At 42.3% G+C, this 26,017-nt stretch overlaps 1 protein-coding gene across 7 annotated transcripts in view; it reads right to left on the bottom strand.

Annotated features, from left to right (window-relative positions):
- The window catches only part of SRGAP3 (SLIT-ROBO Rho GTPase activating protein 3), a 335,902-nt gene that overhangs the window by 172,953 nt on the left and 136,932 nt on the right, over positions 1 to 26,017 (bottom strand). For all 7 annotated transcript variants that reach the window (XR_010319058.1, XR_010319059.1, XM_064274982.1 and 4 more), the window contains exon 2: positions 5,971 to 6,163. Coding sequence is in view for 4 of the 7 variants with exons in the window: in XM_064274982.1 (XP_064131052.1) it covers positions 5,971 to 6,163 (193 nt within the window). In the remaining 3 variants the exon portion in view is untranslated. The remainder of the gene's footprint in view (positions 1 to 5,970; positions 6,164 to 26,017) is intronic.

Raw genomic sequence — 26,017 nt, 5'->3', positions numbered from 1 at the left:
TGGGAGCTTCTGCCTCACACCGCACCCCCTCCCTAAGTCGTTTCCATCTCAAGTCAGAAACGGGGACATCCTTGATCTCTGTCTTTTCTGCAATTCTACCTCTGAAAGAGTGCCCAGCATCTTTCCCTGCCTCTGCCCACTTCTCCCCATGTGCTCTCCTTCTCCCCAGGCCAACATCACCTCCTGCCTGGAGAGCTATAATCACCCCCTGGTTCCTGTGATCTCCTCAGTTCCACTCTTGCCCCCTCCAGTCCAAGGTGATCTTTTAAAAATATAAATCAGACTGTGCTACTCTCTGCTTATGATGACTCAGTGGCCTCCCCCTCCCCTCATTCACTAGTTCCAGCCTCACTGGCCTCTCTCCCCTCACGCTGTGCCCATGGCTGCGCCTCCTCATCTCTCAGGTCTCAGCTGAAGCACCACTGCCTCCAGAAACCTTCCTTGATTGCCGCTTTAGCTCTGTGTGGTGAACAGAAGAGGATTGCCTCTGACACTCCACTCATTGAAAAGAGGGGTTCATGTCCACTCTCCTTGAAGCTGAGCTGGGGCTATGGCAGCTTTGACCCACAGAACACAGGGGAGTGACACCATGCCGGTTTTGGGCCTAGACTTTAAGGGGACTACAGCATTCACCTTGCTCTCCTGGAGCCCTGAGCTACCATGTTGGAAGTCTAACACTGGCTGGACAGTCTAAATGAAGAGGAAGATGGCTCTGCTGAGCCAGTCCCCAGCTGATCCACCAAGGCATGTACGTGAAGCCACCTTGGACCCTCTGGACCAGACCAAACAAAACCCGTTGCCGGAGTCAATTCCGACTCAAAAAGACCCTATACATGACCAGCTAGTTAACACCGAGTGATACACTCCATACCATCTAAAACAGAAAAACCACCCAGTTGAGCCCTATTCATATTCCTGCACCACAAAATCACAAGGTGCATTAAGTTTTGGGGTACACAGTTTTGGAGTATCACTGTTACACAGCCGCAGATAACCAGAAAACTTAGTGTTATATTTGTTTCCATCTTAGCAGTCATTTGATTACAGTTTGTCTTTTTTTTTTTTAATCTTTTATTCTTTATCTCCTCCACTAAATGATAAATTCCACTGTAGCACGAACCAAATCTATCTTGTTCACCACTGTCAATGCAGGGTTTGGCACACGGTCCTGTTTTTTCCCATTGCCACGGAGTCAATTCCGATCATGGCAATCCCATGTGCTACAGAGTAGAATTGCTCCATAGGATTGATTTCCTTGGCTATAATCATTATAGAAGCAGATCACCAGGTCTTTCTTCCAAAGAGCAACTGGGTGGGTTCAAACCTCCAACCTTTAGATTAGTAGTCGACCACAAACTGTTTGCGCCACCCAGGGACCTCTGGCACGTGGCAGAGCCTCAGTAAATGCTGGCTGAATAAACAAATACATAAATACAGATTATTACAGGCACGCAGAGGAAGGTACCAGGCAGAATCAAGGAAGCTTATCAGACGAAGTGACGACTAAACTTTGAGGCCTGAAGGGCAAGTGGGGACAGTGTTCAAACACCAGAACCACAGGGTCTGGGTGCCGGGCCTGACTACTGGGGGTTCCCCAAGCCTGCTCTTCTCTCTCAAGAGAGAGTACAACATCAGAGAGCATCTTGTTCATCTTTGTAACCTCAGCACTGAGCCCAGAACAGGAAAACAAGAGGTCCTCAATGAATGCAGTTTAAATAAATGAGCGACCATGTGGCTTCTTGGAAAGAGAAGCCCGAGCCAGAAGTTGGGGTCCCTGGATTTTCGAACTCAGCAGTTCACAGTGCATCCTTGTTAAATAAGTCATTCGCCCCTTCTGGTGCTCAGTTTGTGTGAGACAAAACCCTCTGCTCCTCCACTACTTCTCTGGGTTATCATAAGGACTGTAAGAGAGCCAAGATGTCAGAGTGTTTTGAGAGGTTTGTTCGAATAGAAATATGTGATGTGAGAATGAAAACATATGATGATATTGTTGTCTGTGTGTTTCACCTACCCCAGGTAAGCCCTCCGAAGTCAGCATCTGAGCCTTTCTTTGGGTAACATGCCACCTGGAACTTAGCCCAGAGACACAGCACCTCCTGGGCAGCTATAACATTTTCAGTTGCTCAGGTAGACAGACGTCTGGGCCTATCGCCCTTAGAGAGAGGTGGACCATAGAGCAAATGGAGCACTGGACTCAGGTCAAGAGACCTGAGGCCTTGTCTGGTTCCCCCACTCGTTTCCTGTGAGACCTTGGACAACTCACCTCCCTTCCTAAACCAAATCTCTCAGCCAAGGTGGGCTTTATAGAGCAAGGATATCTCCTTCCTCCCTCCCTCCCTTCCTCCTTCCTTCTTTTGTCTCCTCTCTCCTCTCCTCACTCCTACCTCCCTTTCCCCCTCCCTCCTTCCTTCCTTTCTCTCATCAGAAACACTCAGTCTCCACCCCCAGCACTGGGGCCATTGCTGGGGGAATAAAATGGCAAGACCTGGCCCTGCCCTCAAGGTGCTGAGAGACTCCTTGGAACACAGATGGACACTCTTAAATGAAGTATCAGTAGGACAGCCGGATGAGGGTTCTCAGAGAGCCAGGATGAAGGGTCTCCAGTGCAGCACAGGCCACAGGCACTGAGCTCCAAGAGGAGGCAGCTGGGTCACACTGGTTGGGCCTGGGGTCAAAGGGTGAGTCCAGCCTGCCCTAGAGACTCTCTGCTTCCAGAGCCACGGTACCACACCATCACATTAGCATTGTGCAGAGGGCCCTCCCCAGCTGCAATGGTGTGGGCCCACGTCCTAATTAAACCTTCATGGTGTGTCACTCAGCCCTGTTCACCCAGCTGCCAGCTGCGCCTCTCGTTCCGTCTGGTGGCCTTGGTTAATGAACCCTTGAAGGGCTGACCGAGCTCATTACAAGCAATGCAAAGGATAAGGGGACCCCTCCTCGATGCTCCCTTGGTCCCTGCCCTCCTCTATCTCTCCCTCACATTCACACTGGGAAGGGGAGAGGCCCCACCCCCACCACACGCAGCCTTGTGCCTACAGCTGGTGATGGCCGAAGACACAGAAAGTTCCAGTGACAGCTCAACCAGAGAGGTGAGTTTCTGTGTGTGTTTGTACCTGTGTGCCCAAACACCTGCTGTCCTCAGGCTGGCCCAAGTCCCCTCTCATCTCAGGCTGGGCTGGCAGAATAAGGGTGGCAGGTCCAGGTCTGCCTCTTTCTAATTGCAGGTCCATGCACATGTTTGGACAAGTTGCCTTCTCAGAGTTTCAGTGTCCTCATCTTTTGTGTGTGTGTGTGTGTTTTAAGTAAAAGTTTACAATTCTCTCAGTGTCCTCATCTTTTAGATGGGCAGTAATACCCACCTGGCACAGAGTAAGCACTCAGTTATGTGCTCAGGAATTATTATTGTGTTGTTGTTGTTAGTAAAAGACAGTCAAGGAAGCAACCACGACACCCTTCAATAGGCAAACGGACAAACAAACAGTGGTACATACATACCAAACACACTGCCGTCGTCAATGCCGACTCATAGTGACCTATAGAACAGAGTAGAATTGCCCCATAGAGTTTCCAAGGAGCGCTTGGCAAGTTTGAACTACTGAACTCTTGGTTAGCAGCCGTAGCACTTAACCACTATGCCACCAGGGTTTACATACATGCATACAGTGGGGTATTATTCAGCAATAAAAAGCACTGAGCTGTGAAAAGACATGGAGGAAACTTACACGCATACTGCTGAGGGAGTGAAGCCAGTCTGGAAAAGCTACATATTGTATGATTCCGACTAAACGTCATTCTGGAAAAGGTAAAACTATCCAAAATCAAAAACCTGTTGACGTAGGGTAATAGAGACCCTATAGGACAGAGTAGAAATGCTCCCATAGGGTTTCCAAAGCTGTAATCTTTATGGAAATAAACTGCAAAATCTTTCACTGCAAAATCTTTCTCCCACGGAGTGGCTAGTAGGTTTGAACCGCAGACCTTTTGGTTAGCAGCTGAGCTGCTTAACCACTGTGCCACCAGGGCTCCTTGACAAAACCCCAGAGGAGTAAAAAGGTCAGAGATTGCCAGTAGTTCGGGAGGGATGAACAGGCAGAGCACAGGACATTTTAAGGGCAGTGAAATTATACTGCACGATGCCATATGGTGGGTACACACATTATGATGATACACATTTGTCACAACCTACAGGCTGTACAAACAAAGTGTGAGCCCTAATGTGAATATGGACTTTAGTTAACAATAATGTGTCAATATTGGCTCATCAATTGTAACAAATGTATCACACAAATGCAAGATGTAAATAAGAGGGGAAATGACGGGCAGGGCACGGGGCGGGTATATGGGGCTCTCTGTCCTTTCTGTGCAAGTTTTCTGTTAACATATAACTGCTCTAAAAAATAAAGTGTACATAGATACATAAAGACAGTCAATAACAGAAGCCAAATGTGAGCAGTGGTTCCTTACGATTGATTTTTTTTTTCTCCTACTTTTCTGTATTTTCTAAATTGTGTGTAATGAACGTTTTACTTTTATCACTTATAAAACCACAAATCCTCTCAAAAAATACATCAGAGAAGTGAGATTATGTGTATGAAAGGGGCTAGACAGTGCCTGAGAGGAAGTTATTAACAGGAGTTTCCTCCTGCAGTGAAAGTCTTAATAGAGGAGATTGGGTAGAAAAAGAAGCAGGTAATTTGCTAATGTCTAATGCATTTTTTGCCCTTTAATAAAGCAATTTCTTATCCCTAAATGTCAAGAGAAGAAAACATATACCTGAGTGTTGAAGTGCTGTGGCACTGACTAAAGGAGATGTTTAAGGAGTTTAAAGGGGAGACGAGTCCCTGGTTGGTACAAACGGTTAATGTGCTCAGCTGCAAACAGGAAGGTTAGAGGTTTAAGTCCACCCAGAGGTGCCTTGGAAGAAAGGCCTGGTGATCTACTTCTGAAAAATCAGCCATTTCTACTCTCACACATGGGTTGGAGTCCACTCGAAGGCAACTGGTTTAGCGGAGTTTAAAGAGAGAGAGCTCCCTGGCCAGAGCAAAAAACATAGAAAGCAAAATGGATGGAACCAAGAGGACGGAGCAGGGGTCAGATGTGACGAAGTGGTTGCACGTCTCCTGGGTTGAGGGTCAATCGCTGGAAGATGAACTGAGGAGGAGAGGAAAGCCCAGGAAGGATGGCTGAGGAAGACTGTGCTAGATGGGGTGGCCTGCGAGAGGAGCCCTGTGTGGGGAACACGGTCCATGCGAGGTCTGCCACCTCCTGCGTCCCACCCCCCGGAATGCTGTGCAGCTGGGGGATTCAGAGCCCACCGCATCACTGCCCGAGCAGCTGGAGCCCAGTAGAAGAGGCAGCAGGAGACAGTCATCACACACTCAGAGCCTAGGGGGTGAGAAACTAGGACTCCGGGGGGTTTGTGTACCACTTCCACACGGTATATAAGGCAGAGAAGGAGTTAGTGCACCCAGGGAGTGAGGAGAGGAGTGCTTTGACCGTCAGTTCCATGGAAAAGAATTGCTAAGGTAATTATCCTGAAGGACTTTGGAAGTGGGCTGGCTGGCCCCCCCAGGTGAGAAGGAACTGAGTCAGGTCACGATGTCCTAAAAGGAGGAGGGGGTCTCATCTGGGCACAAAGGGAGGCCAGCTCGTGCCTGGGGCTTGGTAGCATAATAACAACAACAATTTACTCAGAGCTTACTGTGATAAGCACGCCTCTTGGATTACTCATTTATTCCCTGCAGCAACCTTATGCATAGAAATTATTTCTATCTCCACTTTACACACAAGGAGGACTAAGACTTACACACAAGGAGGACTAAGACTTAGTGGTATAAGTAGGTTGCAGCCCCAAGGCCTTAAAGGCCCGGCCACCTGCCTCTAATGAGTCTTTGTCCCCTTTCTGCTTTGCCACCAACTGTCCACCCACCCGGCATCGCTTCCCTTCTCCCTAGACCCTGCCCTTCTCACTTGAACTGGTGCTCCCGGGAGCTGCGGATTTTGGAGGAGAAACGCTCAGCCAGCTTCTCCAGGCTGCGGGAGTACTCGAGCTCAATCTCAGCTTTCCGGCGGAAAAACTCCTGGAGGTCCTGGAGCAGCTGCAGCCGCGACTCGGATTGCTGCTCCAGGCATTTGAACTGCTCCACCAGCTGCGTGCGGATCTCTGTGGGCAGAGGCAAGGGGTGGAGACTGTTAGGCTGGTGATGGGGACAGCAATGGGACCCACCAGCTGACCCATAGCCCCAGGCTGGCAGTGCAATTCACGCTGCCCCCTCCCTCAGAACCTCCACCCTACGCACATCTCTCTGAGCCTAGTCAGAGACAGGATTTTGGCACAAAGACTTGGCACAAGCCAGCTTCTGCCACACGGTTTCTTACGATGTTTCCCAAACTCGAACCACTGCGCATCGACTTCAGTATTTTTGCCATATTCACATAAAGAAAAACACAGTTGCCGTTGAGTTGATTCCAACCCATGGCAACCCCATGTGTGTCACAGTAGAACTATGTTACGCTCCACAGGGTTTTCAGTAGCTGATTTTTCAGTAGATTGCCAAGCCTTTCTTCCAAGATGCCTCTGGGTGGGCTGGAACCTCCAACATTTCGGTTAGCAGCTGAGCATGTTAACCACCAGCATTATTGTTTCCTTCATTTGATCTAAAAAATTGACTCTCTCTGTACTGAAATGAATTTACTTAAAATGAGAAGTTTCCTATAACTACAATAAGAGGAAAACTAGAACCACATGTTATCCTGGTACATAGAAAATTAATTCAATGGAAACAAAAATTCTGTAAAATTCTATCTGGAGCATGTTATTTACCTAAGCTGCTTGCTCTTTATCAACAAAAGCAAATGGCAGTGTGAGAGATGTAAAAAGAAAGACTTTCTTCTGATATAGTCAGGACTGAAGGAGAGCTGAGAAGGGGATACCTGTCCATCTTGTGCTGCAGTGTGACTTAATGCTATGACTGTGTTACACTTTAAATTACCTTGAGTTTCATCTGTACTCTCAAGTTCCATGAACCGAATGTAGCCCACATTTTAGGAAACACTGATTGATCAAACCAGTTGTGTGCAACCAGGGCAAAAGTTCCAAAGCTGGTTCAGAGGTAGAATTCTCATCTTCCATGCAGGAGACCAGGGTTTGATTCTGGCCCATGCACCTTATGCACAGCCACCACCTGTCTGTCAGTGGAGGCTTGCGTGTTGCTATGATGCTGAACAGTTTCAGCGGAGCTTTCAGACTAAGATGGACTAGGAAGAAGGGCCTGGCAGTCAACTTCTGAAAAAATTGGCCAGTGAAAACCTTATGAACAGCAGCCAGGTATTGTCTGATATAGTGCCGGAAGATGAGCCCCTCAGGTTGGAAGGTGCTCACAATACGACTGGGGAAGAGCTGCCTCCTCAAAGAAGAATCAACCTTAATGACGTGGATAGAGTAAAGCTTTTGGGACCTTCATTTGCTAATGTGGCATGACTCAAAATGGAAAAAGCAGCTGCAATCATCCATTAAAAATTGGAATGTAGAATGTACGAAGCATGAATCTAGGAAAATTGGAAGTCGTCAAAAATGAAATAAAATTCATAACAATCAATATCCTAGGCATTAGTGAGCTGAAATGGACTGGTACTGGCCATTTTGAGTCAGACAATCACGTGGTCTATCATGCCGAGAATGACAAATTGAACAGGAATGGCATCGCATTCATCGTCAAAAAGAACATTTCAAGATCTATCCTGAAGTACAGTACAATGCTGTCAGTAATAGGATAATATTCATATACCTACAAGGAAGACCAGTTAACATGAATATTACTCGAATTTATGCAATGACCTCTAAGGCCAAAGATGAGGAAATTGAAGATTTTTACCAACTTCTGCAATCTGAAATTGATCAGTAATTTTCAAGATGCATTGAAAATTACTGGTGAATGTAATGAGCAAGTTAGAAACAAACAAAAAAAAAAAGGATTGGTAGTTGGAAAATATGGCCTGGATGACACAGAAATGACACTGGAGATCACATGATAGAATTCTACAAGACCAACGACTTATTCATTGCAAATATGTTTTTTCAACAACATAAATGCAACTATGCACCTGGACTTTGCCAATGGAGTACAAAGGAATCAAATTGACTACATCTGTGGAAAGAAACAATGGAGAAGCTCAATATCATCAGACAGAACAAGGCCAAGGGCTGACTGTGGAACAGACCATTAATTGCTCATATGCAAGTTCAAACTGAAGCTGAAGGAAATTAAAACAAGTCCATGGAAGCCAAAGTATAATCTTGAGTATATCCCACCTGAATCTAGAGACCATCTCAAGAATAGATTTGAAGCACTGAACCCTAGTGACCAAAGACCATACGAGTTGTGGAATGGTATTGAGGATATCATACATGAAGAAAGCCAAAGATCATTTAAAAAACAAGAAAGAAAAGACCAAAATGGATGTCAGAAGAGACTTTTAAACTTGCTCTTGAACACAGAGTAGCTAAAGCAAATGGAAGAAATGATAAAGTAAAAACGTTGAACAGAAGATTTCAAAGGGCAGCTCAGGAAGACAAAGTAAAGTATTACAATGGCATGCGCAACACCTGGAGTTAGAAAAGCGAAAGGGAAGAAGACACTTGTCATTTCTCAAGCTGAAAAAACTAAAGAAAAAATTCAAACCTCTAGTTGCAATTTTGAAGGATTCTATGGGCAAAATATTGAATGACACAGGAAACATCAGAAGAAGATGGAAGGAATAAACAGAGTCCTTGCACCCAAAAGAATCAGCTGATGTTCAACCATTTCAGGAGGTAGCATATGACCAAGAATGGATAGAACTGAAGGAAGAAATCCAAGCTGCACTGAAGGCACTGCCAAAAAACAAGCTTCCAGGAATTGACAGAATACCAATTGAGATGTTTCAACAAACAGATACAACGCTGGAGGTGCTCACTTGTCTATACCAAGAAATTTGTAAGACAGCTACCTGGCCAACTGACTAGAAAAAAAAAAATCTGTTTATGCTTATTCTCAAGAAAGGTGATCCAAACAAATGTAGAACAATATCATTAATATCACGCACAAGTAAAATTTTGCTGAAAATCACTCAAAAGCAGCTGCAGCAGTATATTGACGGGGAACTGCCAGAAATTCAAGCCAAATTCAAAAAAGGACATGGAACAAGGGATATCATTGCTGATGTCAGATGGATTCTGGCTGAAAGCAGAGAATACTGGAAAGATGTTTACCTGTGTCTATGCAAAGCCGTTTGACTGTGTGGATCATAACAAATTATGGATAACATTACAAAGAATGGGAATTCCAGAACACTTAATTGTGCTCATGAGTAACCTGTACATAGATCAAGAGGCAGTTATTTGGACAGAACAAGAGGATAATGCTTGGTTTAAAGTCAAGAAAGGTGTGTGTCAGGGTTGTATCCTTTCACCATACCTACTCAATCTATATGCTGAGCAAATGATCCAAGAAGCCGGACTATATGAAGAAGAATGTGGCATCAGGATTGGAGAAAGGCTCAGTAACAACCCTCGTTATGCAGATAACACAACCTTGCTAGGTGAAAGTGAAGAGAACTTGAAGCACTTACTGATGAAGATCGAAGACTACAGCCTTCAGTATGGATTACACCTCAACATAAAGAAAACAAAAATCCGCACAAATGGAGGAACTGGGGCCAAGACGGTGGAGTAGTCAGATGCTTTTGGTGAACTCTCTTACAACAAAGACCCAAAAAAAAAGTGAAATGATTATATTTATGACAAGGTAGGAACCCTGAACATCAAATGCAAAGTTAGAAAATGGACCGAACAGCAGGGGGAGGAAGAAACGGTTTAGAAGTGGAGAGGATTTGCCGGATCTGAACTGCCGGGAACCCTCAGGCTGCGGTGGGCTAATGGTAGCATTTGGCCCAGTTTCCTCAGGGAGAAACAGCCAGCCGCACAGCCTACTCACACCTCCGGAACCAGAGAAGAACAGCGCTCTCAGGAAAAGCTAAGTACTTGCATATATTTTACTGTGCACCCCACCCCCAAGCCGCCTTCAGTGGCTGTCAATTTCCCTGGACCTGAGATAGGTCCTGCTGCGTGCCCTGAGCCACTCTCCAGCCTTGGAGAAGGAATAAATTCACAATTTGGGAAAAGATAATCTGCCGGCTCCACTAACCTGGGGAGTTCAGGACAGAAGCAGCTCCTGTCCAGGCATAACAGTCCATGTATTTGAACACCTTTCCCCCCTGCATGGACCTGTATGGGCCTATTTCAGGAAAATAGGCCCTTGTTGGCAGACTACAACTGTTTCATCTATGTGGTGGAGAGGTGGATGTTTGATGTTTGACACTGCTTTGCCTATTAAACAGGGTCCTCATCTACCCACATCAGGGGCCTAAGGACTGGTGGCTCCACTGAGGACACCCAGACACCCACAACAGGGGTCCAAGGATAACTGGCACCTCCCAGTCCTTATGACCAAAACCATTGGGTACCCATGGTCTATCTGCAGAACCCACCCGCCTGTGCGCTCTAGGGAACAGGGACCTGCTTTCCTCACAGACATTTGGGTGACAGCTGTCAGCCCCCTGTCTTGTTCAGAGCATGAGGCCCTGCTGCAACCAGATACTGGTACCTATATCAATCATTCCCGCCCCTCTAAGACTGTATGACAGAGCCTGTATCACACACTTGATGACCAGCTACCTGGATACCTGAGCTGAATCCATACAAAAAAAGTGAATGAACTCCTAGGCTCATATACCTGATAACATCTCTAGCCATCTGGTGACAGGACGTTAGTGCTTCAAAGGTGAAAACAATCAAGATAGCTCACTCAAGCAACCTAACTGGGCATATCAAAACAAAACAAAGCAAGAAGCTAGTATACAGTAAGCAAACACAAAATAAACTAATACAGTAACTTATAGATGGCTCAGAGACAACAGTCAATAACAATCACATAAAGAAGCAGTCCATGATCATTTCAACAGGCTCTGAAAACAAAGAATCAAGGGATCTTCTGGATGAAGGTACTGTCTTGGAATTACCGGGTGCAGAATACAAAAGATTAATATACAGAACTCTTCAAGACATCAGGAAGGAGATCAGGCAAAATACAGGACAAGCTGAAGAACACACAGATAAAGCAGTTGAAGAAATTAAAAAGGTTATTCAAGAACATAATGAAAAATTTAATAAGCTGCAAGAATTCATAGAGAGACAGCAATCAGAAATTCAGAAGATTAACAATAAAATTACAGAATTAGGCAATTCAGTAGAAAGTCAGAGGAGCAGAATTGAGTGAATGGAAGGCAGAATTGGTGAGATTGAAGATAAAGCACATAGCACCAATATCTTTGAAGAAAAATCAGATAAAAGAAATTTTAAAAAAATGAAGAAACCCTAAGAATCACGTGGGACTCTATCAAAAGAAATAACCTACAAGTGATCAGAGTACCAGAACAGGGAGGAATAACAGAATATTCAGAGAGAATTGTTGAAGATTTGTTTGCAGAAAACTTCCCTGATATCATGAAAGATGAGATGATATCTATCCAAGATGCTCATCAAAATCCACATAAGGCTGATCTTAAAAGAAAGTTACCAAGACATATTATAATCAAACTTGCCAAAACCAAACATAAAGAGAGAATTTTTAAAGCAGAAAGGGAAAAAGGAAAAGTCACCTACAAAGGAGAGTCAATAAGAATAAGCTCGGACTATTCGGCAGAAACCATGCAGGTAAGAATGCAAGGGGATGACTTATATAAAGCATTAAAGGAAAAAAAAAACGCCAGCCAAGAATCATATACCCAGGAAAACTGTCTCTCAAATATGAAGGCAAAATTTGGACATTTCCAGATAAACAGAAGTTTAGGGAATTCATAAAAACCAAACCAAAACTACAAGAAATACTAAATGGACTTCTCTAGTTAGAAAATCAATAATATCAGGTATCAACCCAAGACTAGAATACTGGACAAAGCAATCAGGTGTCAACCCAGATGGGGAAAACACAAAAATAAATCAAGATAAAAAAATGTTCAAAACAGGGAAAAGTGATGTCATTATGTAAAAGAAGATAACATTAAAACAATAAAGAGGGACTAAGAAATATAGTTATAGATCTTTCATATAGAGAGGAAGACAAGGCAATATAAAGCAATAAAAGTTAGGTTTAAACATAGAAAAATAGGGGTAAACGTTAAGGTAACCACAATGGAGACTAACAATCCTACTCATGAAAATAAAATAAAAAAAAAAAAAAAGAGACTCAGCAGAAACAAAATCAACAACAACGAATAAAAGAAAAAGACAATATATAAACTACTCAGCTGAAAAAATTAAGAGTGAAAAAGGAACTGTCAACAACACACAAAAAAAGACATCAAAATGACAGCACTAAACTCATACCTATCCATAATTATGCTGAATGTAAATGGACTAAATGCACCAATAAAGAGACAGAGAGTGGCAGAATGGATAAAAAACACGGTTCATCTATATGCTACCTACAAGAGACACACCTTAGACTTAGAGACACAAACAAACTAAAACTCAAAGGATGGAAAAAGATATATCAAGCAAACAACAATCAAAAAAGAGCAGGAGTGGAAATATTAATTTCTGACAAAATAGACTTTAATATTAAATCCACCACAAAGGATGAGGAAGGACATTACATAATGATTAAAGGGACAATATACCAGGAGGATATAACCATATTAAATATTTATGCACCCAATGACAGAGCTGCAAGATACATACAAGAGACTCTAACGGCATTGAAAAGTGAGACAGCACCACAATTATAGTAGGAGGCTTCAACACACCACTTTCGGTGAGGACAGAACATCCAAAAAGAGGCTCAATAAAGACACAGAAGATCTAAATGCCACGGTCAACCAACTTGACCTCATAGACATATACAGAATGCTCCACCCAACAGCAGCCAAGTATACTTTCTTTTCCAATGCACATGGAACATTCTCTAGAATAGACCACATATTAGGTCATAAAGCAAGCCTTAGCAGGACCAAAACCATCGAAATATTACAAAGCATTTTCCCTGACCATAAGGCCATAAAAGTAGGAATCAATAACAGAAAAAGCTGGGAAAAGGAATCAAACACTTGGAAAATGAACAATACACTGCTCAGAAAAGACTGAGTCACAGAAGACATCAAGGATGGAATAAAGAAATTCATAGAATCCAATGAGAATGAAAACACTTCCTATCAGAACATTTGGGACACAGCGAAAACAGTGCTCAGAGGTCAATTTATATCAATAAATGCACACATACAAAAAGAAGAAAGGGCCAAAATCAAAGAATTATCCCTACAACTTGAACAAATAGAAAGAGAGCAATAAAGGAAACCCTCAGGCACCAGAAGAAAACAAATAATAAAAATTAAAGCAGAATTAAATGAAATAGAGTACAGAAAAATAATTGGTGAAAGAGTTAACAAGGCCAAAAGCTGGTTCTTTGAAAAAATTAACAAAATCAATAAACCATTGGCCAAAATGACAAAAGAAAAACAAGAGAAGAAGCAAATAACCCAAATAAGAAATGAGGTGGGCGATATTACAACAGACCCAACTGAAATTAAAAGAATCATATCAGATTACTACGAAAAATTGTACTCTGACAAATTTGAAAACCTAGAAGAAAAGGAGGAATTTCTAGCAACGCACTACCTACCTAAACTAACACAAACAGAGGTAGAACAACTAAATAAACCCAAAACAAAAGAAGAGATTGAAAATGTAATTTAAAAATTCCCAACAACAAAAAAAAAGCCCTGGCCCGATGGCTTCACTGCAGAGTTCTACCAAACTTTCAGAGAAGAGTTAACACTACTGCTACTAAAGGTATTTCAGAGCATAGAAAAGGACAGAATACTCCCAAACACATTCTATGAAGCCAGCATATCCCTGATAACAAAACCAAGTAAAGACACTACAAAAAAACAAAATTACAGACCTATATCCCTCATGAACTTAGAAGCAAAAATCCTCAACAAAATTCTAGCCAATAGAATTCAACAACATATCAAAAAAAAAATAAAATTCACTATGACCAAGTGGGATTCATACCAGGTATGCAGGGATGGTTGAACATTAGAAAAACAATTAATGTAATCCATCATATAAATAAAACAAAAGACAAGAACCACATGATCTTATCAATTGATGCAGAAAAGGCATTTGACAAAGTTCAACACCGATTCATGATGAAAACTCTCAGCAAAATAGGAAGGAAAATTCCTCAACATAGTAAAGGGCATTTATACAAAGCCAACAGCCAACATCATCCTAAATGGAGAGAGTCTGAAAGCATTCCCCTTGAAATCAGGAACCAGACAAAGATGCCCTTTATCACCACTCTTATTCAACATTGTGCTGGAGCTCTTAGCCAGAGCAGTTAGGCTAAAGAAAGAAAGGGCATACAGATTGGTAAGGAACAGGTGAAAGTATCTCTATTTGCAGATGACATGATCTTATACACAGAAAACCCTAAAGAGTTCTCAAGAAAACTACTGAAACTAATAGAAGAGCTCAGCAGAGTATCAGGATACAAGATAAACATACACAAATCAGTTCGGTTCCCCTACACCAACAAAAAGAACATCGAAGAGGAAATCACCAAATCAATACCATTTACAGTAGCCCGCAAGAGGATACTTAGGAATAAATCTTACCAGAGATGTAAAAGACCTATACAAAGAAAACTACAAGACACTACTGCAAGAAACCAAAACAGAGCGTGGAAAAGCATACTTTACTCGTTGATAGGAAAACTTAACGTTGTAAAAATGTCTATTCTACCAAAAGCTATCTATAGATACAATGCAATTCCGATCCAAATTTCAATGACATTTTTTAATGACATGGAGAAATAAGTCACCAACTTCACATGGAAGGGAAAGAGGCCCTAGATAAGTAAAGCATTACTGGAAAAGAAGAACAAAGTGGGAGGCCTTACTCTACCTGATTTTAGAACCTATTATACCGTCACAGTGGTCAAAACAGCCTGGTACTGGTACAACAACAGATACATAGACCAATGGAACAGAATTGAGAATCTAGACATAAATCCATCCACATATGAGCAGTTGATATTTGACAAAGGCCCAAAGTAAGTTAAATGCGGAAAAAACAGCCAGTTTAACAAATGGTGCTGGCATAACCAGATATCCATCTGCAAATGAATAAGACCCATACCTCACACCATGCACAAAAACTAACTTAAAATGGATCAAAGACCTAAATATAAAATCTAAAACGATAAAGATCATGGAAGAAAAAATAGGGACAACACTAGGAGCCCTAATACATGGTATAAACAGTATACAAAACATTACTAACAACACAGAAGAGAAACCAGATAACTGGGAGCTCCTAAAAATCAAATACCTATGCTCATCCAAAGACTTCACCAAAAGAGTAAAACGGTTACCTACAGACTAGGAAAAAGGTTTTAGCTCTGACATTTCTGATCAGCATCTGGTCTCTAAAATCTACATAATACTGCAAAAACTCGACTACAAAAAGACAACCCAATTAAAAAATGGGCAAAGTATACAAACAGACACTTCACTAAAGAAGACATTCAGGTAGCTAACAGATACATGAGGAAGTGCTTATGATCATTAGCTGTTAGAGAAACGCAAATCAAAACTACAATGAGATTTCATCTCACTCCAACAAGGCTGGTATTAATCCAAAAAACACAAAATAATAAATGTTGGAGAGGATGTGGAGAGACTGAAACCCTTATGCACTGCTGGTGGGAATGTAAAATGGTGCAACCACTTTGGAAATCAATTTGGCACTTCCTTAAAAAGCTAGAAACAGAACTACCATACAATCCAGCAATCCCACTCCTTGGAATATATCCTAGAGAAATAAGAGCCTTTACACGAATGGCTATATGCACACCCATGTTCATTGCAGCACTGTTTACAATAGCAAAAAGATGGAAGCAACCAATGTGCCCATCAATGGATGAATGGATAAGTAAATTATTGTATATTCACACTACGGAATACTATGCATCTATAAAGAATGATGGTGAATCCATGAAACATTTCATAACATGGAGGAATCTGGAAGGCATTATGCTGACTGAAATTAGTCAGTTGCAAAGGACAAATATTATATGAGACCACTATCATAAGATCTCGAAAAATGGTTTAAACAGGGAATAAAATATTCTTTGATAGTTACGATAGTGGGGAGGGAAGAAGGGAGGGAGAGGGGTTTTCACTAATTAGATAGTAGATAAGAACTGTTTTAGGTAAGGGAAAGACAACACACAATACAGAAGAGGTCAGCACAACTGGACTAAACCAAAAGCAAAGAAGTGTCCTAAATAAACTGAACACTTCCAAGGCCAGTGTAGCAGAGGTGGGCATTTGGTGACCACGGTTTCAGGGGACATCTGAGTCAACTGGGATAATAAAATATATTAAGAAAACATTCTGCATCCCACTTTGGAGACTGGCGTCTGGGGTCTTAAATGCTAGCAAGTGGCCATCTAAGGTGCATCAATTGGTCTCAACCCACCTGGAGACAAGGAGAATGAAGAACACCAAAGACACTAGGTAATTATGAGCCCGAGAGACAGAAAGGGCCACATAAACCAGAGACTACATCAGCCTGAGACCAGAAGAACTAGGTGGTGCCTGGCTACAACCGATGACTGCCCTGACAAGGAACACAACAGAGAATCCCTGAGGGAGCAAGAGAACAGTGGGATGCAGACCTCAATTTCTCATAAAAAGACCAGACTTAATGGCCTGACTCAGACTAGAAGGACCCCAGAGGTCATGGTCCCCAGACCTTCTGTTAGCCCAAGACAGGAATCATTCCCAAAGCCAACTCTTCAGACAGGAATTGGACTGGAGTATTTTATGGGATAGAAAATGATACTGGTGAAGAGTGTGCTTCTTGGATCAAGTAGACACATGAGACTATGTGGGCAGCTCCTGTCTGGAGAGGAGATGAGAGGGCAGAGGGGGTCAGAAGCTGGCCAAATGGACATGAAAACTGAGAGTGGAAGAAGGAGTGTGCTGTCTCATTAGAGGGAGAGCAACTAGGAGTATATAGCAAGATGTATAAAAGTTTTTGAATAAGAGACTGACTTGGTTTGTAAACTTTCACTTAAAGCACAATAAAAATTAAAAAAAAAAAAAATTCTCACAATTGGACCAATAAGCAGCATCACGATAAAAGGAGAAAAGAATGAAGTTGTCAAGGATTTCGTTTTACTTGTATATACAATCAACTCCCATGGAAGCAGCCGTCAAGAAATCAAAAGTCAAATTGCGTTGAGCAAATATGCTGCAAAAGGGCTTTTTAAAGTGTTGAAAAGCAAAGATGCCACTTTGAAGACTAAGGTGCACCTGACTCAAGCCATGGTGTTTTTGATTGCCTCATATGCATGTGAAAGCTGAACAATTTTTAAGGAAGACTGAAGAAGAATTGATACCTTTGAATTGTGGTGTTGGCAAAGAATATTGAATATACCATGGACTGCCAAAAATAACGAACAAGTCTGTCTTGGAAGAAGTACAACCAGAATGCTCCTTAGAAGCAAGGATGGTGAGACTTCATCTCACATACTGTGAACATGTCATCAAGAGGGATCAGTCCCTGGAGAAGGATACCATGCTTGGTAAAGCAGAGGATCAGCAAAAAAGAGGAAGACCCTTGACAAGATGGATTGACACAGTGGCTGTAACAGTGGGCTCAAGCATAACAACAATTGTGAGGATGGCAGAGGACCAGGCAGCATTTCATTCTGTTGTACCAGGGTCTCTGTGAGTGGGAACCGACTCGAAGGTACCTGGCAACAACAAAGAAAGGTTATCCAACAGAATGCAGAAATTATCAAACAATAGCATTAATACTACACACAAGTAAAATGTTGGTGAAGATAACTCAAAAAAGGGTGGAGCAGTACATGTACAGCGAATTCAGCCGGATTCAGAAGAGGACGTGGAACCAGGGATATTACTGCTGATGTCAGATGGGCCTTGGCTGAAAGCAGAGAATACCAGAAAGGTGTTTACCTGTGTTTTCTTGACTATGCAAAGACATTCAACTGTGTGAATCATAACAAATTATGGATAACGTTGAAAAGAACGAGAATTCCAGAACACTCAATTATGCTCATGCAGAACCTGTACATAGACCAAGAGGCAGTCATTCAAACAGAACAAGGGGATACTGTGTAGTTTAAAATCAGAAAAGGTATACGTTAGAGTTGTATCTTTTCACCATACTTATTCAATCTGTATGTTGAGCAAATAATCTGAGAAGTTGGACTATATGAAGAGGAATGTGGCATCAAGATTGGAGGAAGACTCATTAACAACCTGTGATATGCAGATGACACAAGCTTGCTTGCTGAAACCAAAGAGGACTTGAAGCACTGACTGATAAAGATCAGAGACTACAACTTTCAGTATGGATTACATCTCAACATAAAATAAAAATCCTCACAACTGGACCAATAAGCAACAATATCATGATAAATGGAGAAAATATTGAAGTTGTCAAGGATTTCATTTTACCTGGATCCACAATAGACACTCACGGAGGTAGTAGTCGAGAAGTCAAATGACGAATTGCATTGGGCAACCTGCTGCAAAAGACATCTTTAAGTGCTGAAAAGCAAAGATATCACTTTGAGGACTAAAGTGCGCCTGACCTAAGCCATGATATTTTCAATTGCCTCATATGTATGCGAAAGCTGGACAATGAATAAGGAAGACCAAAGAAGAATTGATGCCTTTGAATTATGGTGCTGGTGAAGAATACAACATGGACTGCCAGAAGAAGGAACAGGTCTGTCTTGGAAAATATACAGCCACAGTGCTCCATGGAAGTGAGGATGGAGAGGCTTTGTCTCATGTACTTTGGACATATTATCAAGATGGACCAATCCCTGGAGAAGGACATCATGCTTGGCAAGTTAGAGGGTCATCGAAAAAGAGGAAGACCCTCAACAAGATGGATTGACGTAGTGGCTGCAACCATGGGCTCAGGCGTAACGACGATTGTGAGGATGGTGCAGGACTGGGTAATGTTTTATTCTGTTGTATATAGGGTCACTGTGAGTTGGAACTGACTTGACAGCACCTAACACCAAAAATAAAACGAACAATTTAAAATGTTGGTGTTAGCATATCCTCCTTCAATTAACCAAAAAAACCTGCCAAGGAGTTGATTGCAAGTCATGGTGACCCCATGTGTGTTAGAGTAGAACTGTGCTTCACAGGGTTTTCACTGGCTGATTTTTTGGAAGATTGCCAGGGCTTTCTTCCAAAATGCCTCTGGGTGAACTTGAACTGCCAACCTTTCTGTTAGCAGCCGAGCTCATTAACCATTTGCACTACCCAGGGACTCCTCCTTTCATCAAAAGACCGTAAAAATCCTTGTTACTCAAAGTGTGGTCCTAGGACCAGCATCATCATCACGCGGGAGGTAGTAGGGAATGCAGAATCTCGGGCCTCTACCCAGACTTTCTGAATCAGAATCTGCATTTAACCAGGGAGTTCTTACACACCTAAAGGTTTGAGAAGCACTGCCAGCAGCCACCCCATCTGTCTCGTTATGAGAAGCATTTCCCATACAAGTTTACTTTTTATGTTTAATAATTATTTATCAAATATGCAAAATATTTATGTTGTTTTGATAAATTATGTACTAGTGATGATTGTAATAATAAATCATTCCAAAAGATATTTACAGTTTTAGATCAAAGGAAAATTTTTTAAGATGTTCATTTCAATTTACATACATATTCAGGTAAGAGTAAGTATGACAGTGTAATCAATAAAAAATGTTTCAAGCAAACCATTCCGAAGCCCACTCTTTAGACAAAGCTTAGACAGGACTATAAAACAAAAAATAATACACGAGATCAAGATGCTTCTTAGTTCAATCATATATACGAGACTACATGGCAGCTCCTGTCCACACGCAGGATGAGAAGGCTGGAAAGGACAGAACTAGTCGAATGGACGTAGGGAACCCAGGGTGGAGTGTGCTGTCACATTCTGGGGATTGCACCCAATGTCACAAAACAATATGTGTATGAATTTTTGAATGAGAAATTAACTTGAGCTGTAAACTTTCACCCAAAGCACAATTAAAAAAAAAAGTTCCAAGCATCAAATTCTATGAAGGGAGTGCATTGAAAATACAAGCTCAAGGACATAAAAATATAATGCAAAATTTCTGACTTGTTCAGGTAAATTTTTTTTATTGTACTTTAGATGAAGGTTTACAGAGCTAATTAGTTTCTCATTAAACAATTAATACATACATTGTTTTGTGACATTGGCTGCCAATCGCACTGACATGTCAACACTCCCGCCTTTTCGACCTCGGGTTCCCCATTTCCATTCATCCAACTTTCCTGTCCCTTCCTGCCTTCTCGTCCTTGCCCCTGGGCTGATGAGACCATTTAGCCTCAATTTGTTTTATGGGCCTGTCTAATTTTTGACTGAAAGGCGAACCTCAGGAGTGACTTAGGTTCTGAGTCAAAAGGGTGTTCAGGGGTCATACTCTCAGGTTTCCCCAGTCTCTGTCAGGCCAGTAAGTCTGGTCTTTTTTTGTGAGTTAGAATTTTGTTCTAAATTTTTCTCCAGCTCTGTCTGAGACCTTCTATTGTGATCCCTCTCAGGGCAGTCAGTGGCAATAGCCAGACACCATCTAGGTGTGCTGGACTCAGTCTAGTGGAGGCTGTGGTAGTTGTGTTTCATTAGTCTTTTGGACTAATTTTTCCCTTACGTCTTTGGTTTTCTTCATTCTCCCTTGCTCCAGACAGGGTGGGACCAGTGGAGTATTTCAGATAGCCGCTCACAAGTTTTTAAGACCAAAGGCGCTACTCACAAAAGTAGGATGAAGAACATTTTCTTTATAAGCTATGTTATGCCAACTGAGCTAGATGTTCCCCGAGACCATGGTTCCCAGCCCTCAGCCCAGTAATTCGGTCCCTCAGGGAGTTTGGATGTGTCTATGAAGCTTCCCTGACCTTGCCTTGGTCGAGTTGTGCTGACTTCCCCAGTATTGTGTACTGTCTTACCCTTCACCAAAGTTACCACTTATCTACTGTCTACTTAGTGATCCCCCACCCACACCCCCCAGTAAGAATTAAAGGTTGTTTTTTTCTGTGTGTAAACCTTTTCATAAGTTTTTATAATAGTGGTCTCATACAGTATTTGTACTTTTGTGATTGACCTATTTCACTCAGCATAAAGCCCGCCAGATTCATCCATGTTGTGAGATACGTTGCAGATTCATCATTGTTCTTTATCATTGAGTAGTATTCCATTGTGTGTATATACCATAGTTTGTTTAACTATTCATCTGTTGATAGGCACTTAGGTTGTTTCCAAATTTTTGCTATTGTGAACACTGCTGCAATGAACATGGGTGTGCATACGTCTATTTGTGTGATAGTTCTTCTCTCGGATGTATTCCTAGGAGTGGGGTTGCTGGATTGTATGGTATTTCTATTTCTAGCTTTTTAAGGAAGCACCGTATCATTTTCCAAAATGGCGGTACCACTTTCCATTCCCACCAGCGGTGCGTAAGAGTTCCAAGCTCCCCTCAGCCTCTCCAACATTTGTAATTTTCAGTTTAGGTTATTTTTGATGGAAGGTGGTACCAAAGTACTACAAGTATTTCTCCTAAGACCCAGTAATTCCACCATGGATACATATACCTCCCAAAATCAATGCTTATGTCCACCAAAAAACACATACAAGGATACTCATAGTAGCTTTATAGCCAAAAGTTGGAAACAACATAAAACGTCTAATGAGAGCAGAAAACACTTTTAAACGTGAGATAGTCATTCAGTGAAATACAGCAATGAAAAAGAATGAACTACTGCTACCTGCGGCAACATGCTTGAATCTCACAGACCCAATGTTTATTGAAAGAAGTGAGAGAAAATGAGATGATGCAGAAGTTATTTATGGTGAAAGAGGTCAGAGAAATGGTTATCTCTGGGGGACACAAGGGCACCTTCTGGGGTTCTGGAGATATTCCACCACACCTTGATCTGGGTAGTAGGTACATTGGTAATTAATTGAGCCACGTTGAGCTTCTGTTAAGGGTGATAATATAATTTAGGAACAGATAAGGGTGCTGGTTAGACAACATGATGAACTTAATGTCACTGAACTGTACACTTGAAGCCTGTTTAAATGTCAAATGTTTTGTGACGTACATGTTTACCACAACTTAAAAAAATCTATGCCTTGCAAACCTGCAAATTAAATAATCAGAGTGGATAAGCTAGAGAATTTCTCAACAAACACTTCAGTGCCATGGAACTCTTGAAAAATAAACAGCCACAAGTCTAAAGAACATGGGATCAGTGATGTTTGGAAAAGTACAAAACATGCTTTAAAATGACCTTGATATCTGATACCCACCTAAAACATTTTTAGAGGTATAAAATATATGGTCCTGAAAAATGCCCCCCCCCCAAAATTTAACTGAGCTGCACGCTTAAGATTCACGCATTCTACAGTGTGCAAGTGATACTTTAATTAGGAAAAAAAAAATTTTTTTTTTTAATGCTGTGTTAGTTTCCATTTGATGTATTTAAGAGAGTGGTAATATTTTATTTCCAAATGTCAATATTTACAATATGGCTGAGACATATTTTTTGTAACTACTTAAACTGACAATGAAACATTTTAGGCATCAAGTTAAAACCTGTGAAGCAGAAGGGATTTTTCCCCCAAAGTTCATTTAGAGGGCAAGCAAGGAAAACGCTTGAAAACCACTGCTGTGGAGCCCACATCAAGCACCACCTCTCCCAGAAAGTCCTAGGCTACCCAGCCCTCGTCTGAATTCCCATGGCACTCACAGATCATCTCACGCTGTCTCATTTTTTTTTTTTTTAATTCTTTCACATATACATTTCATACCTGCCTTCTCTCCTCAAACGAAATTTAAATTCTGAGGGTAGATTCTCCCCAGCATATAACAGGTCATCAGCATAGCAATATCTGTATACTGAATTACAACGTACCAAGTGCTTTTACCAAAGTACATTAAGCGTTATGATCATGGAAGCCTCACTCACACTCACATATACACACACACCCAACATAAATCCAAAACCAAACCTGTTGCCGTCGAGTCAATTCTGACTCATAGTCATAGCGACCTTATAGGACAGAGTGGAACTGCCCTACAGGGTTGCCAAGGAACAGCTGGTGGATTCATACTGCTGGCCTTTTGGTAGGCAGCTGAACTCCTAACCACTATGTCAACACCCAACACGGATATTATTAGCCATTTTTACAGATGAAGAAGCCAAGGTTCCCAGTAAACCCAGATTAGAGATTTGCGCAAGGTCACACATTGTTCTATGAAACACAACAAACTGCACAGAGGTGCCTAGTACCTGGCCTGTTTGTTGAACTGGATTGAGGCGTTATCACTCCCACAAGACCAAGCACCAGCATATCAACACATGACTATAAAAATGCTTTCCAAATATTTTTCAAATTGTTTTTAGACCATCCACGGTTTGGAACTCCTCATAACGTTAATAATAACTGCTAACATTAACAGAGCATAGAATATGTTCCAGGCCCCGTGCTGCGTTCTTTCGATATTTACCTCACATATTCTATACAACATGCCCTATAAGGTGGGTGCTCTGGTGTTCCCCACGTTTCCCCCATAGATGAGGAGATGGAGGCTCAGAGGGAAGCCACCTGCCTGTGGTCATATGGCTGGCACACAGCAGAGCTAGGAAGCAAACCCAGTTCCCTTGGACAGTAACAAAGATGCTCCCGACCACTATACTAGACAGGCTCTATTTTTTTATGGAATGTGGCCCGCGTTTTGTTTATGAACCGTGTTGTCCACCTTTTATATCCTTTTTGGAATGGGATGGTAGTCTAAAGAGAACTGAAGAAATGCTACAGTCACTGCCTTCCCTTATGCCAGGGCATAATCAGAAGCCGATGGTCTCATATTTTAGAGGAAAGCTCATAAATCACACTGTGATGACAAATCTGGAAGGTACACAGAAAACCTCTCCTAATTCACACAACCAGCCAGAGTCTCTCAGGCTGGGCCTTGTGTGGAACCCTCTAGCCTTTTAGAGGGCTCTGTCTAGTCTTTCTAGCAGGAAATGGCCCTGGCACCGCACTCACTCAGCCTGTCCGGGCCCTGGAACCCTGAGGGGATTTGATTACCCATCTCCTTAGTTCTAACTCCCTTCCAAGCTACTCCTTGGAGCCAGCACAAATTTGTTTTTGCTTCTTGATGGTTTTAAAAGGAAAGAAAAAAAATAAAGCACAATTGCTCCCAAGGCACAGACTTCATTCAGCAGACTCCCCCTTCTACCCCTCCCCCCACCCCACCACCAGCCCCGCAGGGGTCGGAGGAGATGGTTCAGGCCACAGCATAGCACCTAGTGGCAGAAAAATCAAAAGGGGCTGGGGCCAGGCAGGGGAAAGGGCTTGGAAAGTCAGAAAGGCTTTGACCTCAGGATCTGAAAGCTGAAGGTGACCTCCCTGATCACCTAGTACAGCCTCCTGGTTTTACAGACAGAGACATAAGGCCCAGAGAAGGAGCAGAACTAATTGCAAGCCAGGTCCGTAAATTACAGCTGTCACCCTGTCATTCTCTTAATCAAAAGTCTCCATGGCTCCCCATTGCTCACAGGGCCAAGTCGAAGCTCCCCTGACATTCAAAGCCCAAGGATTGACAGCCTGTCTACCATCTCCCATGATGCTCCTGCTCACTCTCTAAGCAAGAACCACACCAAAGACCACTGTGCCAATGCCACTGCCCATGGCATACCCAGGCAAACTACCATACGGGAGAACAAGGCTTCTCCATACTCTCCACTACCCATCACGACCTCATGTCCAAACAGAGGGAGCAGGGAGAGTCTAAGGATCCAAGGTAATTAGGAATTCTTTTTTTAAATAGGAAATATAGAAATATATATATGTATAAACCCAAACCCATTACCACCGAGTCGATTCCTACTCATAGCGACCCTATAAGACTGAGTAGAACTGCCCCATAGGGTTTCCAAGGAGTGGTTGGTGGATTCGAACTGCCAACCTTTTGGTTAGCAGCGGAACACTCAACCACTGGCACCACTAGAAACTCCATATATATGTACATGTTATCATTAGCTGCTGTCAAGTCTGCCCCTGACTCGTGGTGACCCCATGTAGAAAGGAATGAAACACTGCCCAGTCCCCCGTCATCCCCATGCTCAGTTGTAGATCAGACCATTGTAATCCACAGGGTTTTCACTGGCTGATTTTTGGAAGTATATTGCCAGGGTTCCTAGTCTGTCTTAGTCTGGAGCTCTGCATCATAGCAACACTCAAGCCCCCACTGACAGACAGGTGGTGGCTGCACGTGAGGGACATCAGCCAGGAATCAAATTCGGGTCTTCTTCATAAAAAGGAAGACAAGAATTCTACCAATGAACCACCACCTCCTCTCTCCCTCTCTACATATACATATATGGACATATATACACACGTATATATATGTATACATACATATATGTAATTTCAAATATATTATTTAATGCCTATCGTTTACAGTGTACTGTTCCTTACCTTTTTCTTGTAATAATACATTGTGGAGATTGGTCCCTATCATTGTACACAGAACTTCCTCATTCTTTCTTACCCCAAAAAAACCAAACCCACTGCCATCGAGTCAATTCTGACTCACAGCAACCCTACAGGGCAGAGTAGAACTGCCCCACTGAGTTTCCAAGGAGTGCCTGGAGGATTTGAACTCCCGACCTCTTGGTCAGCAGCTGTAGCTCTTGGTTAGCAGCTGTAGCACTTAACCACTACGCCACCAGGGTTTCCTTCTTTCTTACAGCACTATAAAATTTTAGCCAGTCCCCTTTGATAGACATTTAGGTTGTTTATAATCTTTTGTTATCATCTACAAAGCTGGAATGAAGAACCATAT

This window comes from Loxodonta africana, chromosome 22 (assembly GCF_030014295.1).
Source record: "Loxodonta africana isolate mLoxAfr1 chromosome 22, mLoxAfr1.hap2, whole genome shotgun sequence".
NCBI lineage: Eukaryota > Metazoa > Chordata > Mammalia > Proboscidea > Elephantidae > Loxodonta > Loxodonta africana.
This window is presented reverse-complemented; position numbering and strand designations above follow the sequence as displayed.